The following is a 17009-nucleotide window of genomic DNA, read 5'->3' on the forward strand; positions in this document are numbered from 1 at the left end:
GTGGATCATCTGAGGTCAGGAGTTCGAGACCAGCCTGGTCAACATGGTGAAATCCCATCTCTACTAAAAATACAAAATTAGCCGGGTATGGTGGCACAGGCCTGTAATCCCAGGACTTGGGAGGCTGAGACAGGAGAATTGCTTGAGCCCAGAAGGTGGAGGCTGCAGTGCCCTTGACCAGGTGGCTGGTAGACTACATCAGGCTGCTGCTGAAGTCACAAGAGTATACGCATGCATTAACAGCTATGGACAAGGCCCACAGACCTGTTGTTTGCCTACCCTTGCAGGGTGGCTGACCAACAGCACACCATTGGGGCACTGCAACACTTACATGCTCTGTATGGTTGCCCTGTGTCCATTGAGAGTGATAGGGGAACACATTTCATTGGACAACAGGTACAACAATGGGCACAACAAATGGACATAAAGTAGGGATTCCATGTGCCATACAGACCACAAGCTGCGGGTATGATTGAGTAATATAATGGACTGTTGAAGAATGGGTTACACTTGCATGTCGCACCACTGTCTTTGCGGGGCTGGAGTTCCAGGCTGGGCCTGGTGCTCCAAACCTTGAATGAATGACCATGGAAAGGTGGCCCAGCCCTGGTGGAGGTTTTGTTACACTAAGCCACCACCCCCATTCAGTTGCAGATATATACCAAGGATGACCTCCTCCAACCAGGTATGGGGATGAAAGGTAACCTGTTGTTGCCTGCCGCAACACCCCTGAAGGCAGGGGAACAGAAAACCTGGCTGTGGCCATGGACCCTCCAAGCCCCCTACTGCTGGTGGTTGGCTATCAGAGCTCCCTGGGGGGAGCGCCTACAGTATGACTCACATGTCACTCTTTGGGTGTTCAATACATGGCCCCTACAGTTGACTGTTCATAGGGTAACAGGGAAGGAACCCTCCTCTGGGGGACATATGTGTATCTGGCCTATTATGAGCTCCGCTGTGACTTTGGTACAGATACAGGACTCAAAGGAACCATGGGGAGTTGAGAAGATGTGGTACCATCACTCAGGGCAAAAGCCCTTGCTGGCTGCATTGTTATCCAGGGATGAAAGGTTAGCTTGTATTTTGCCTGAGGGATATGATTTATCTCTGTTAGTATCTGTACCTGCTCTGTCATTTCAACTGTAGGTTAACGTGCTCTAACTGCATTTGAACTGGACCCACACCTACGCTGAGGTGACCAATGTTTCCATCTGTTGGATCTGCACTGCCCTTCCATCAGCAGCTGCAGATGGCTTGCCTTGGCACATATATTCAGCATCTGCAGAGAACTGGACATGGCTGGAGACCTGGGGTCCCATGGCTGATGCCTGTAAGGCAACATGGCAAGCTTTGGAAAAGGATGCTGTAAGACCCACAGCACGCCCACCCCCTGGCTGGCCTGTAGCATTTATGATGGGTGGGGCTGGCTAGTGGGGGAACATGTAGTACCCCAAGCTTAGGTGCTGTGGTACATAGAGCAACATTGGGGCAACACCCCTGTGGGATGCGTACCCATCATGGCCTGTACAAACATAATACATGTTACCACACTGAAGGTATGATGGAACAAGCAGGCCCACCAAGGTTGGGCCCCAATGGCTTTTGTGTCCCCTGGGAGTTTATGCGTCTGTGGAGACACAGAGTAGCCTTGGCCTTACCTACCAGTGAACTGGACTGGACATTGTACCTGGGGGTGGCCTTACCTGCCACTGTTCTCCCCAAGTTGCCCAGATAGCCCGTATAACTGGGAGGTGCTATGCTCTCAGTTTGTGCAAGTGCAAAGAGCCCTCTGGTGGTTCCACCTCTTGGCAATGACTATCCCTGGAGCGGGTGTCATAACTGTAGAAGCAGAAGTTACCACTCTAGCACAGCACACCACTTGGGCTCTGAATTACACTTGAGTGGCCCTCCTGTTAACAGATGAAGTTGATCAGATCAGAAAGGTGGTATTGCAAGATCAAATGGCCTTAGACATAGAAACTGCTGCCCAAGGAGGCACCTGTGCCCTTTTAGGAACACAATGTTGTACCTTTTTTTTTTTTTTTTTTGGGGGGGGTCTCACTCTGTCTCCCGGACTGGAGTGCAGTGGCCGGATCTCAGCTCACTGCAAGCTCCGCCTCCCGGGTTTACGCCATTCTCCTGCCTCAGCCTCCCGAGTAGCTGGGACTACAGGCGCCCGCCACCTCGCCCGGCTAGTTTTGTATTTTAGTAGAGACGGGGTTTCACCGTGTTAGCCAGGATGGTCTCGATCTCCTGACCTTGTGATCCGCCCGTCTCGGCCTCCCAAAGTGCTGGGATTACAGGCTTGAGCCACCGCGCCCGGCCAATGTTGCACCTTTATCCCTGACAATTGGTAGAACATAACAGCAGCTCTGCAAGGGGTCTCACGGCAGATTAAGGCAGCCGAGAGCCTTACTGACGATCCCCTGCAGAGACGGTGGGCATCCCTAGGCTCTGGCCTACGTTGGACCCTAATAGTCCTAAGTGGCATAGCTGGGATCCTAGTAGTGAGGTGTTGCTCTCTGTATTGTTGTGGGTTATGGATTCAGGGCTCTGCCCTATGGGCACGTGTTCCTGCCTGGAGGATGCCCTAGGCGTAGGGGGTGGAGTGTAAGGGAAATGGCTGTGCTTTAGTCAGGAGTAGGCTGAGGCAGCCTTCCGGCGCAGCATAACTCAGTGCGTTTGGAGTGCAGGCACATAGCTCCACAAATTACGTAACCAAGCCATGAGAGGCACATTAGGTGATCACCATGTGAGCTCGTGCTGGGCTTGGAGCCACTATAAAAGGTACAATTACCCTGCTAATGCTATACATATGGCTTGCTCACACCCAAAGAGAGGGTAAAGCCATGTCAAAACTTTCTGTAATTCCTTTAGTGTTTTTCTAGCTACCCACCACTTGCCCACTGATTCCCATTGGAACTCAGTTAGAACCTGGCAGCTAGCTTATGGGACCAGAGGGAAGGCAGAAGAATCAGGAGGTTCCCAAAGGTCTCAAGGGCAGCTTCAGACTTGTCCAGGGGCTGCAAGGAATGAACTCCAGGTGGCTTTTGGTCTCTGTCTTTGCTCTGCTCAGTATCAGGAAGTAGGCTTCTAATTGGCTGAACTTGTGTCATGTGCTTGGCCCCTGGTAAGGTAATATCAGGGCCTAGTGCCTTGATCCACACAGGTCTAGCTATCTCCAAAGCAGTAGGAAGTTGAGGTGCTATTACCAGAAGAAGGTGGAATGGCAGAATTAAAAAAAAAAAATCAATTACTGCTCTGTCATATTGTGTGAAAGACAGAATTCATTTTATTGTACAAATGATTATAATTGATTTTTAAAAGCAAAACAACTGTGCGCTACATATGCTTGTTCAATCATATTTACGAGACAGATATGCCCTATTTTATGTTATTCCTGGGGATCTGAACACTGGTGTTTAGTAGGTATGTGTGGGCACAGGGCAAGAGGGTCACAGTAGGTGGTAAATCCTGAGGAATCAGTTAATTGTTTTGTTAGAGAAATAGACCATTTAATTGCTCACTTTTCGACCAAGGAACAGAAGGTACAGTATTTAATTCATTAACTATAGCAAAAATATAGTTTAATTTTATATCATAGCTAACTAAAAAGTATTTTAAGTTGACCTCATTTCATAAAGGATTTGAGGTGAGAAGACCTTTTGTTTTAATCAAGGTTCTTTGATTTGAAAATCTGAGATACTCACTTCAAAGTAGCTAAAGCCCAAATGGGATGTGATGAATGATTCCATCTAAAAATCTCATAGACCTCAAAGACAGAGTCCTCTTGAAATCTAGAAGCAAGCCTTTAGCAGGGATAGGAGGCTTTCATAGCACAAAATGCACAACCATACATGGCACCCAGGCTGTCAGACTCTGCTACTGTTTTTCTCTGTTTAGGTTTCCTTCCTCTTTCTGCAGAGGATGAGGGAGAGTCTTGGCTTCCTCCTGGAAATGCGGGCCCACCTCCAGCTCTCGGGTAAACACTGCCTGCACTTCAGCCAAGGGCAGGGTTCCCTTTGTTATTGAGACAGACCCTCAGGTTGGCCCAGCCTGAATCTACTAGGACCCCATCAGCTGTGAAGTACAAACCTGGCTGGAGGTGGGACAGCACCTTGTGGTTGAGAAGGTCTGAGAAACGGGTGGGTGTGATCTGTCAGACACCCTAAACTGTTTCCCTGTATTGTTTGAGACAGAAACAGCTGGGGAAGAAAGGAGGTGGGGGTGCGGGGAATAGAAAAAACGTGGTACTGAGAGAAATGCAGAAATGCTGGTGGTGATTCAAGAGGAGAAAATCAATAAAGGCTGGGGGGAGAGCTTCAAAAGGTGTTTAAGTCAGGATACTTTCAGTTGTATGAAACGGAAAACCCCTGTCAGATTATCTTAACCAAGAAATTTGTCTCATCTCACAGGAAGTCGTGAGGTAAGGCGACCTTCAAGGTTGGTTAAGTCAGCCATACAACAAAGGCTGGGAGGCCCCGGTTCTTTTCATCCTTCCAGTCTGCCATCCTTGGTGTGGTCTTTGTCATCAGGCTGTAGAGGATCCAGGCATCACATCCAAACCCAACCAAGTCCAAGGGCGAAAGAGACCATTTCTTAGATGCAAGGAAACCTCTAGTGGATTCTTCTCATGGCTTGTTGATCAGAATTGGGCCACCTGCCCATTCCTGAACCACACATTAGCGAGAGGAATGGGACTGCCAGGTGTGATGCAGAGGGCCAGTCTTCCCAGAGCATGTGGCTGCTTTAAGAGGGGGACACTGAACACAGCTGCTAGGGCTCGGAGAGGAAGGCAGCAGGAGGGGTGGGGAGGCAACCAGCAGGGTGGCTACAGAGAAGCAAAAGAAAAACACGAGCAGAGAGGCAGACAATGACAGAGCCCAAGAGGAGGGAGGCAGGAAGGTGGGTGGGAACCATAAAGCACAGGTGGAGACAGACAGCTGGTTAAGTTTGGTGTCTTAGGTGAAAACACTGTTGTCATATCTTGCTCCTCAGCCAGGCAACTATTAGAAGAACACGCTTTACCTGTTTTCACTGCCACTTGAAGGGCTGATTAACTTGTCAGTAGTTAAATTTATTAAGCATTTTTCAACCTCAGAGTTATAAGGGAGGTGGCCTTAGCAGTACTCAGACAGAAAATTTCTCTCCTTTTCTCCTTAAAATAGATCAGCATTTATTGAGTTGTGAAGGAGTTGTGTGAAATAAATATGATTACTTACTTTCTTACATCTTTATGTATAATTTTATCTTCTTAATTGTAAAAGCAATATAACCACATTTAAACATTGCAAACCAGAAACACAAAACAAAATCACCCACAGTCTTATAACTGTTATTATTTGGCAAAATTAACTCCTTTTTTTCATACAATTGCATACCATTTTGTAGACTGCTTTATTTTTCAAAACATGCATATCATATACATGTTACAAATTTCTAAAACAATCTAAAGGGATTATTTAAAAATAAAACAGGTCTCTTTCCCATCAATATCTTTAGTCCCCCAGTTTGCCCCCCCATTCCACCTAACTCGCTGTTACCAGTTTATTTTGTTTTCTTTCATATATAGCATACCCATTAACAGGAAATATGTGTATGGATATTCTTTTGCCAACAGACCTTATCTTTTCACAAAATGATAGCCTACTGTGTACACTGTTTTTGTTCCTTTTAAAATTTAACAAGATTACTGGAGATAATTCCATATATAGTGTCTTTAAAATTTATAATGTATTCATATATGCCTCTATAAGCAGTATCTTCAAGAGCTGTAAAAAGTATAAGCAAATGACTCATTCATTCCTTTAATAAATATTTATCAAGCACCTGCCATATCTGCAGAGCTCTGGTGATTCTAAGATTACCAAGAGTTAGGTCACACCCTAGGAGGAGTCACAGCAGATTGAGGAGATAGGTAGGTAAACAAGTTCTTACAGGCAGCCTTTAAGTGCTGGGATGGAAGAACACAGCGGGTATTGAGGGAATAAAGAAGGAGCCTCCCAGACACTGAACACAAGTAGTAAAGAGTAAGAGGAATCAGCTCACAGACAAGAGACAAGGAGAATGCCCCAGGCAGAAACTCCAAATGACACGTGCAGAGGCACAGAATGTGAAGAAACACTGTGGTCCAAGTAACTACAAGGAATTGGATATCACCCCTACTCTCTGATCTTTAATTTCTGGCCAAGTCTTCAATATAAATAATGCTATGATATACATCTTGCAGTATATAACTTTTTCCATCTGCTGGGGTATTTCTTTGGGTAGATTCCCAGAAGAGGGACTGCTGAGTCAAAATGTAGGAGCACTCTGACCTGCTATAGACAGCCAAAATGCTTTCCAAATGGACATATTGTTTCATAAAGATACTAACAATATATGTGCTAACCAGTGCTCATTATTTTTGTATCTTTATTAGTTTTAATGTATACTTCTTTGATTACTAAATTTCCCCATATATTATTTTGATTTCTTCTAATATGGTTTGTTTTCTGTTTATACTCAATCACTGATTCTAAATTTTACTTTAGCTCTATGAGCCCTACTTATAATATAGATATTCAGGTTTTTATTTTTCATGTTTGCTGCCAATATTTTTTTCTGGTTTAGCTTACACTAAAAAAAGTTGGACACGTAGAAGTGTTTAAGATATTACCCAATCATATTCATTGATTATTTCCTTCTATTGCCTCTAAGTTGAGAAATACTTCTATTCAGAGGTTTGACAAATATTTTTTCTTCTGGTCTGCTTTAAAATATATTTAACTCCTTAATCCTCCTAGAACTTATTTTGGATATATGAAATTAGATAATTCAATTAGTTTTTCCACACCCCTCCAAATTACCGATTAGTTATCTTACCTTTCCCTTCTCCATTGATTTTTCTTTTTAAGACTTTATTTTCTTAGCGGTTTTAGTTTCACAGCAAAATTGAAAGAAGGACTGCATACTGTATGATTCCTTATATATGGTATTCCGGAAAAGACAAAACTACAGAGAGAGGGGGACAGTAAACATCCGTGGTTGCCAGAGACTGGAGGGAGGAAGGGATGAATAGATGGTGTACAGAGGACTTTTAGGGCAGTGAAAATACTGTGATACTATAAGGGTGGGTACATGTTATTCTACATTTGTCCAACCCTATAGAATATACAGCCCCAAGAGTGGACCCTAATGTAAACTATGGACTTTAGGTGATAACGATCTGTCAACGTAGGTTCACTATTTGTAGCAAATGTGCTACTTTGGTTGGGGATGTTGACAATGGAGGACGGTGTGGGGTGAGGTACATGGGATATCCACCGATTTTTATTTCAAAGGTAAATCCACTTAGAGATCAACTCAGTCATCAATTCCATCTAATTTCTGGTCCTTTTGAAATGTGTCACATCAGCTTAGGACAGACCTTTCTTCTGACTCATCCAGTATTCCTGCAGCGACTGTTCTATTTATATACAGAATTACAACATAGCTCCAATAGGCTTAGGTAAAGCTTGTCAGTGCCTTCCTGTTAGCGAGGAAATCTGCTGCTGAAAGACCTTACTTTTAAAGTCTACCAGATTGGTGGTAGTATGGCCTGTGTTTTGAGTGGGTGGACAGCACTTTTGAGGGAGAGAGGATTATTTCATCCAAAAGGCTGAAGCCACTGTTATCCCGTGACATAGCTTCTGAGGTACTGAATGAGTAGGATCTCCTGGCCCTCCCATCTCTGTGGGTACCTGGTTCATACTTGTGACCTCAATATAGCCTCAATCCTGCTGAAGCCCAGGACTATCTCTAAGTGTAGTTTATTGCAGGAAAAAGTAGCTTCTTGACTAGCCAAAACTTGACTGCCGGTTGTCAACTAGCCAGTTTTTGAGAAAAGTGAGAGGCTGTTACGTAGGGAAACCTTATAACTAGAGGCTCTCAAACTCAAGTATTTAAGTATCATCTGGGAGCGTTTTAGATTTCTGTGTCCAGGACCGGGTTGCACTGGGTGGTGCTGGAAAAATTTTTTGATCTCACTTCCTTCTAGCCTTTTGAATCCTTAAAAATATTCCCATAGACATTTACACACAGTCCTGGCCGGTTCTTCTCCTTCCATGAAATACTGGTACCTGCTTTGCCAACACCTATGAAAATGTTCCAGGAGGAGGGCGAACAAGCAACTAATGAGCACATCTGCTCAGGTAGGGTTCCAAAACAATTTCCAGCCACCCGTTCTATTCTTCCCCAGAGTTCAAAAGCTTAATGGTTCGTGATCTAAAAACCCAATTCAGATTCCCCAGAAGAGCTCCCTGGAATCCGTTGTGGATTCTTTCCTAGAGTTAGGAGGCAGGCAGGTTTCTTAGGCACTATTCTGTCGGGGTAGCGGGGAGCGTGCGCTGTCCGGGTTTGTGTGGTTCCAATAGACCCTAGGGTGAGGATCGTATCCCGGGCCAGGACTCCTTTGGGCCATCTCTTTTTCCTCGTCCCCATTTCTAGGATAAAACCCATTTCTCCGGTAGGTGGGGAGGCTGGATTAGAGTCACATGGATTAAGGAAGCTTTTCTTTGCAACGTCCCATTCCTTCATCCTTTCCTCCCACTTCCCGTGGCTCTTTTCTCCACCTTCCCCAACTACCCCCTTTTCTAGTCAGTGAAGTCCACGACTACTTTCCTTCCCTGTCCAGTGGCACCGCATCTTCTTTAGCCACAGAAGCCTGTTGTGGAGGAGGGGGCGCGAGTGTGGCTACCCCAGAAGGGATGTGGGGGGTGGCTCGCAGGTCCTCACTCACCCAGCCCTCTCCCCGAGGAGCGACCCTCTCGCCCGCGTCCCTCCAGAGCTGCGACCGCTCAACAATCCCGGTCACTCTGCCAGGCTGCTCCCCGGGCGCCCTTTCCTTCTCCCTCTCGCCGGCGGTCCTCCACCCTCCCACCCACTACCTACTCCGCAGCGGCGCTCGGGGTCGGCGGTGCTGGAGGTTGGCCCGAGAAGGGGCGGGGATAAAGCGAGCGGTGGAAGGAGGCGGCTACGTGGTGCCACCGCCGCCCGGGAGCGCCCGACCCCGTACGCGCGCGCGCCTAGCCAAGGCTTGGGCGGCGGGCGGAGCTGCGGGTGGCGAGGGCGGAGGAGCAGCCGGCCCTGCGGGCGGAAGCGAGCGGCGGGGCGGAGCGAGGGTGGAGGCGCGCCGAGAGAGGACGAGCAAGCAACGCGAGCGGCCGTCTCAGCCAGCATCTGCAGCGGCCGCCTTTGCCTGAAGCCCAGGGACTAACCGACGGACCGACCGCTTGGCGCACGGACGCGGGCGCTTGCTTTGTGTTCGGGGCTAGCTTCGGCCCGAGCTGTGGGCTTGGCAGTGCGAACGAGACTTTCCGCTCGCTGCGGCCCCCCGGCTCCGGCGGCCTCGGCGCGCGAGGGGCTGGAGGTGCGGGAGCCGCTCTCCGCCGGTCGGTCCCCGCGCGGCTGAGCCCCGGCCGCCAAAGCCGCGGCCCCGTGCGGCGTCACTGAGCTCCTGCTCCCCGCTGGGCTGCTCCGAGCAACGGTGCTTCGGGGCTCCAAACTCGGGCTGCCGGGGCAAGTGTCTTCATGAACCCAGAGGATGTCCGGGAAGCACTACAAGGGTCCTGAAGTCAGTTGTTGCATCAAATACTTCATATTTGGCTTCAATGTCATATTTTGGGTAAGTTGGAGCGCTCCTGGGATTCCAACTATTGTGGCCGATCGATTCGCGACGATTTCCCCCACGTTGCTCGTTGCCTTTACTTTTCGCAGCCCCGCAGGCGCTTGTCGGAGCAGCGTAGAGGCATTCGCCTTCCGCCTTTCCAGCTTGCGCGTTGGAGAGAGAAACCTTTAATCCTTTCGAGGAATGGGAAGAGGTAAAAAGAGAAACCGAGGCGGAAAAGGGGCACCGAGGCCTTCTGGTGGCTTTTTAAGGAACGAATAGCAGGGATGCAGATAAAAGAAAGGGTTCGGCAGTTTGAGAAATGAGCAACCGCAGGAATTGGATTTGCTCCGGGTGGGATATGGATGTTGGGCAGAGCGTGGTGTCATAATAGGGAAGGCTAATCGGGCGCAGCCGACCCTGAGGTCCACCTTCTAACAACGATCTGATTGGACGAGGGCTTGGCTCTGTGTTGCCGCGGCTGGTCTGTGCCATGCTCAGCGTGTATCTTCTTGCACCATCTCGGGCTTTGTGTAGGATGCAGATGCCGTGGTATATGGTTCTGTAATGTGCACGTAAATAACGTTTCCTGCACGCTCTCCTCTTTAGCTGGAAAGCGCTCCTTGTGCTTAATGGACTGGCCAGTGGGCGTGCGGGGTAGAGATTTATTTATATGTATATATCATTGTGAGGATAATAACAAGTCATCGTCAACATATATTTCAACGTGCTTGTGCCCCACGTCCTCATTTTTAAAGGAGTGACACAGAGCGGGCCGTTTTGGGGAAACCTTTGGAGAAGGAGAAGGTGTGCGAGGAGGTGTGCGAGGCATGTTTCATTGGGGAACCGAGAGAGCAAATGCTTTAACACAAGATTCAAATTATGCTCTGCTTGGGACTGCAATGTGTTGGGCACCTATTGCAATTAGGCTGGGACGCCTGCTCTTTTTGTTTGTTTTGATTCTTTTCTTTGATCTGGCAAACGTGTTCAGCAGCCAGACAAAGAGTTCTCCAGGACAAGGGGAAAACGTTGGTTCGAAGACCATGTTATTTTTCTTACCCTTCTCATCCCATCTCATCCTCTTCCTCAATGGGCACCCCCTTTTCCATGGAAAGTAAAGATGGTGGCTGTCTGGGTGGGGGATTATCTAAGTTGCTGTTCAGTGTGAGGTAAACAATGATCCAACAAGGATCAATAATTGTCCACAGCAGTTTGAACACGGAATGTATTTATTTGGATTCTCCTTTAATTTGGGCTGTTTGCTGTACATATATACATCTGTGAGAATGGTTGTCAATACGGCTCTTCATATTCTTTTTTTTGTACCGCACTCTTTCCAGGTTATTTTATTTTGTTTTCCATAATAGTACCTTGCATTGGTCATATATGCTTTGTGATGGGGAAATGGAAGGGATTGGAGACCACTTTCCGTGTCAGCATGTCATCTGTCTTCAGGACTAATAAAGATAATGAGGGGATACATGAATGGATGTCATATCCGATCATTCCACAGGCAGTTTTTTGCCAGTGTTGTGCATGATTGCCGGGAGCAGTCACCCACCTCCTTGCAATTAAACACTGCTACATATACAGGAAGAAGAAATTATTTTCTTTCTTTACCCCTTCTCCATTTGTGAAAATGTTTTAAAGTGGTGGGTAGTCACGTTTTTGAATAAGATCATCTGATTTGATTGGAACTTGAAACTTTGTGACTTGGAGAGGCACGGACTACCAAACTGGTACTGATTCTTTTTGGGATAGTGAGTTCAGCCCTCTTTTTTCTACTTGAACATTTCTAAAAGTTGCACATTTTAGCTACCCAGCAACAAAAAGCACCCAGGGACTTTCTCTGCCGTTTCCTAGCAGGGGGTGGTAAGGAAGTAAAAGGATTTGGGCCTGCTTCCCTCATAGTTTGCTGTAATTTTGTAGAGTGCAAAGACAAATTTAGCCCTTTCTATGGATTAGGTTGCAGCAAAACCCCTGGAATTGTAGAGAGCTTCAAAGAATTGCAGAGTGCTTGCATGGAGAAGTTCAGAAAAGAGCCACATCTTTTCTGATTGTGAAGGTCTTCATAAGTGGGTGGGTGAGTACGGGAAGCCTGAAAGGAGACCTAGGCTATGGGATTAAACCAGCTGCCCCAGGCAGAACTGTTAAGTGGGTATCTTCCTTATGAGGGCGGTTCACTTAGCCTGCCTGCCTCTTGCCTTCCCTTCCTCTCCTCTCTGTGCCCAAAGCCTTTCTCTCAGATACTCCCTCATACCTTTCCTGTCCTGCTGTCTGCTCCAAAATTACCCCATATTTAAATTTCCTGCTTTTTAGTACCATGGTCTCTAGTGATGATCAACAGAAAGGCAACCATATGGTTTTGGTTAAAGTAATTCAGACTAAGATGTTAGTGACTGAAAAGCTGGGGTCAGTAGCTTGGCAGCTTGCTTCTGAAAAGTTGCACACTTCTGCTCTCTACAGAGTCACCAACCTGTCTGTGATTGCCAAAAACAGCAGACTTGGTGCTACTCCAATACAATTATGAAGAAGAGATTGCCAACAGCATGGTTTCCTAATTGTTCATTTTCACACTGAACTGCTAGACTACATTTGACATACACTGGTGACATTTACAGGTATAGTTCTGGTAAAATAAAATTGAACATATGGTGGCACCAGCACCGAGAGCTTGGTTCTTTTTCTGATCAACAATTTGGCTCTTTGTTAGTTAACTACCTGGGCCTCAGTTTCTCAGCTGTTAAATTAAAGGAACTGGACAAGTTATAACGTTCTTTCTAGTTCTTACACAGAGTGAGTTTCTTGAGTTTCAGTATGCTGGAGAAGAAAAATCGAGTTTGGCCACTAATATATAACAGAAGTAGTATATACTAGGACATTTGATAAATTATAGACATTTTCTGTTAGGGAGACTTGTCTGAAGACTAGTTTTATTGCTTTCATTTCTTACTCAAAGATCCTTTCATTAAAAAAAAAAAGAAAAAAAAAAAAAAACAAGGCTGGGCATAGTGGCTCACGCCTGTAATCCCAGCACTTTGGGAGGCTGAGGCGGATGGATCACAAGGTCAGGAAATCAAGACCATCCTGGCCAACATGGTGAAACCTCGTCCCTATGAAAATATAAAAAATTAGCCGGGCATGGTGGTGGGTGCCTGTAGTCCCAGCTACTCGGGAGGCTGAGGCAGGGGAATCACATGAACCCGGGAGGTGGAGACTGCAGTAAGCCAAGATTGCGCCACTGTACTCCAGCCTGGCAACAGAGCAAGGCTCCGTCTCAAAAAAACAAAACAAAAAAACTTTCACTAATTTCTTCTTGGCTTATTCAGTTCCTGGTATAGTATCCGTGCTTTTCTCTCCCCACTGTGAATCTCAGATGTAGTCCTAGGAGTCATTAAATATATTTTTATTTTTAGAATTACAGCTTCATGTATAAAATCTGAATCCTTTTATATAACAGTTGTAATGATATTCTGAGTAACAAAGTCAACATCTTGTACAGATTCCTTTCTCATTAGTTATCACAGGGTGGTGGGGGAAAAACTTGTTTTCTCTGTTGTATGTTGGAACAACTCAAGACAGAAGGGGATTGATTTTATTGAGGGTGTCACCGTACTGGGACATTTGTCAGAAAACCCTGAGACTACTTTGGGTTTAGGGGAGGGAGGAGAAAGAGGGTTTTGTTTTAAAGTCATTTCTTTTGGGTACTGAACGCCACATCCCATCACTCATCATTAATAGATACTTTGCCCTTTTGGATTCTGGCTCTTGACTGTTTTGGATTCTGGATACTTAACTGTTCTAGGCAAGTAAATTGATCTCAATATTCTGGTTATGTATTGCTACATAACCTCCAAGCTTTGTTTAATACAAGTTGTTTATTATCATAGCTCACAGTTCTGTGATTTGGCCAGGCTCATCTGGACAGTTCTCACTTGGGGTCTCATATAGTTGCAGTGAGATGTAGTTGGAGTTGGACTTATCTGAAGGCCCTTTGGGGCAGGATGCCCAAGATGGTATACTCATATGACTGGCAACTGATGCTTGCTGGGAGCTTAGCCAGAGTTGTTGCTGGAGCACCTACACATGGCTTCTTCCTGTCTCTAAGTCTTAAAGAAGCTTCCAGCCAGTTAAGGTTGCACTGAGAACTGTCAGTGCCACTTTTATCTATTCCACTGGTTAAAGCACTCATGCAGATTGCTCAATTTCAAAGGGTGAAGCATTAGAAGCCACCTTTTGATGGAGAAGTGTCAAGGTCACATTGCAGAAGGTCATGTAGGTTGTGGCCGTCTTTGAAAAATATAGTCTACTGTATTAAGGCACTGAGCCTTAATTTCTTGTTTATAAAGGAAAGATAACATTAATGGTGTTGTAGTTTCAAAGATTCAGTGAGATCGTGTTTTACTCAGCATAATATCTCGATATTTAACAAATGGTGAATATCATTATTGTTATTGTCTCCAGATTTTATACTGGTTCCATACAGGGCTATAGAACTTCTAGAATGCCTTAGTTTAGTACTTTGGCATCATTACTACTAGGTAATGATAATACCTTTAAGATCTGCCAAGAGGATGAGGCAAATGGATTCAATAGATTTTATAGTGACTTGTTAGGAAAAAACTCGATGGAAGCCGTGGAATGATTTGGGAGAACCAAGTCATTTTTCTATTTTCTTTGCTACAAAGGATTAGAAAAGCTTCAGATACTTGAGGCCAAATTTCTCTTTTGATATGCTTTCAGATATTACATTGTGTCTTTAAGTGCAGGTTTATTCAGGGTTGATGGCAGGATCTTGCCTCTAATTTGCTTCCACGGGGCTTAATTCAGAGAGGAGGGAGACTCAGGAAACTTTGGTGGGGGGGTTGGGGGCGGGCATCAAGTAGGAAGCCTTATCTTATGATTCACTATAAATTGCAAGATGTTCTGGAATGATGATACATCAGCAGTTTATAAGTCATAATTTTTGTTTTAATTTGCTAGACATCTGTTAGCTTCGATAGCAACCATATGGGAATCTAAATTGCCTTTTGAATTACAGGGAGATGGTAGGAAGAAAGCTAAATATGGTTATGAAAGTGTCATATGGGAAAAGTGTAAGAAAGGTACAAAGTGGGGAAAGTAATTGAATATAGGCTTGCTTAGGCTGGCCACTCCCTCTGTGGGGCAGTATGAAGGCACAGAAGCATTCTCACTTGATGATATACTCCACAGACTGAAATGAAGCCAAGTGGGGAGAAGTTGGAAAACCAAATAATGTTTCACCCACCATAAAATTGCCAAAATGTTTCACTTATTTAGATGGGTCACTTTGTTTTAATGTCCACAGTAATAGGTAGTCACTGGCAAAAGGTGAAAGGAATCTGCATTTTTAACAGAGCTTTTCACTAATGATGTTTTTCTTGTAAGCACCCCACAGAGTCTTCCAAGCATATTATATCTTTGTGACAGATGAAGAAATTGGAGTACAGAGATGTGGAGTAACTTTTGAAGTGTCGAAGAGCATGTCAAGGTTCAGTTTTAGAGTGTTAAGTCTCTTCCGTAATGATAGCCTCAGCTTTTTGGGTGGAGACTTATTTTAGAAGATGCTTGTTATTCTAAAATAAAACATCAAGTAAGTCATTTACATCTGTTCATAATCGAAAAGTGATAAAGTTTTTGCATATGCCACGATTACCACCACCCACAAGCACAAAAGAGTTAGGATGAAAATGTTCTTCAAGAATATGGTGGAATAATTGTAGCCTATTGAAAATTCATAAACGAAAATTGGAGTATTATAGACAGCATTCTTATATCACATGTTTTTTTCTGTGTGTAATACTGATGACTGTCTTAAAATTTCTAACTTCCAAATCATACTCCACTGGATTATAAAGGCTTCAAGTGTGGGGGCTGTCTCACTTTCATAAGCCCAGTTTCTTGCACATTGTCTGAAACACAGTAGATGTTGTAATAAACATTTGGGCCAGGCATGGTGGCTCACATCTGTAATCCCAACATTTTAGGAGGCTGAGGCTGGAGAGTGACTTGCACCCAGGAGTTTGAAACCAGCCTGGGTAACATAGTGAGACCCTGTCTCTACGAAGGAAAAAAAAAAAAAAGAAAACATTTAAAAATTAGCTGAGTGTGGTGATGCATGCCTGTAGTCCCAGCTACTTGGGAGGCTGAGGTGGGAGGATCACTTGAGCCTGGGAGGTTGAGGCTGCAACTGCACTCCAGGGTGACAGAACAAGACCCTGTCTCAAAAAAAAAAAGGGTATGTTGAAGGAAAGAATTACAAAATCATCAGAAAGTATGTAGGAATCATCTCCTGTAACTTCCTAGTCAGTGAAGGATTCTCCGTTGTATCCTGCCGACCCTTTCTAAGCATGGATCTGTTTTTGGACCACTTTAATTGTAGAGTTTCATCTGTTTTCAAACTAGATGTAATCTGTCTCCCCATAATTTCCATCCTCCTAATTTACTGTTCATTTTAAATTTTTATTTGGAAACATCAAACCTATAGGAAAATTGCAAGTGGTATAGAGAATTTGTTTTTAATCCTGTTTGAGAAAAAGTTGCCAGCATGTTGGCTATCACACAAACAGTTTAGTATGTATTTTCTGTAAACTGGACTGTTCTCCTAGATCACCACAGTGCAACCATGAAAGCCAGGAAATTACCAATGATACATTAAACCATTTAATCCTTAGGCTTCATCTAAGTTTCCCAGTTGCTCCAGTAATGTTTTAAAGCAAAAGAATCCAGGTCAGAACCACACTTTGTATTTAGTTCCATCTTTTTAGTCTCTTTCAGTCCTTCAGTATCATGCTGTTGACACTTTTGACAATTATAAGCCAGTTATTTTGTAGAATGTCCCTCAGTTTGTGTTTGTGCCATTTCTACAAGCTTAGATTCAGGCTGTGCATCTTTGGTAGAAATTGTACAGAAATGGTGCTGCATTCTCATTGTACCCTATCAAGGTGGCATTGATTTCTGTTTCTCCCATTACTGATGATGGTCACTTGATCAAGGTGTTGTCTGCCAGGCAACACCTTGTTGGTAATTTATAAATATTTTATGGCAAATAACATTGAAACTATGTAAATAGCCTATTCCTCATCAAATTTTCAATCTGTTATTTATTTATATCAGTAAGAACTTATGGTCTTCCTTTTTTCAGTGTGTTTTAATGTTACTGTCATCACTTACTTTATTTAAAATGGCCCTAAGTTTGGCCAGTGCAGTCTTTTCACATTGGCTCCCGTGCTCTTTTAACTCCCATGAGTCTTTGAGCACCATCTTGCTCTCTGGCAGAATAAGATGTTCCAACCTCATTTTGTGATTTATCGGTGTCGTCTTTTGTATCAGCCATTTCTCCAAGGAGCTTTTTTTTTTTTTT

The 17009-nt window shown here is 44.7% G+C and overlaps 1 protein-coding gene across 1 annotated transcript in view; it reads left to right on the top strand.

The window, feature by feature from the left end:
• Positions 1-9127: 9127 nt before the first annotated feature.
• The window catches only part of TSPAN5 (tetraspanin 5), a 188800-nt gene continuing 180918 nt past the window's right edge, over positions 9128-17009 (top strand). Inside the window, exon 1 of the mRNA XM_017875490.1 lies at positions 9128-9643. Within this exon, the coding sequence (XP_017730979.1) occupies positions 9563-9643 (81 nt within the window). The 5' untranslated portion in view covers positions 9128-9562. The remainder of the gene's footprint in view (positions 9644-17009) is intronic.

Source organism: Rhinopithecus bieti, unplaced genomic scaffold (assembly GCF_001698545.2).
Source record: "Rhinopithecus bieti isolate Rb0 unplaced genomic scaffold, ASM169854v2 scaffold_6708, whole genome shotgun sequence".
Classification (NCBI taxonomy): domain Eukaryota; kingdom Metazoa; phylum Chordata; class Mammalia; order Primates; family Cercopithecidae; genus Rhinopithecus; species Rhinopithecus bieti.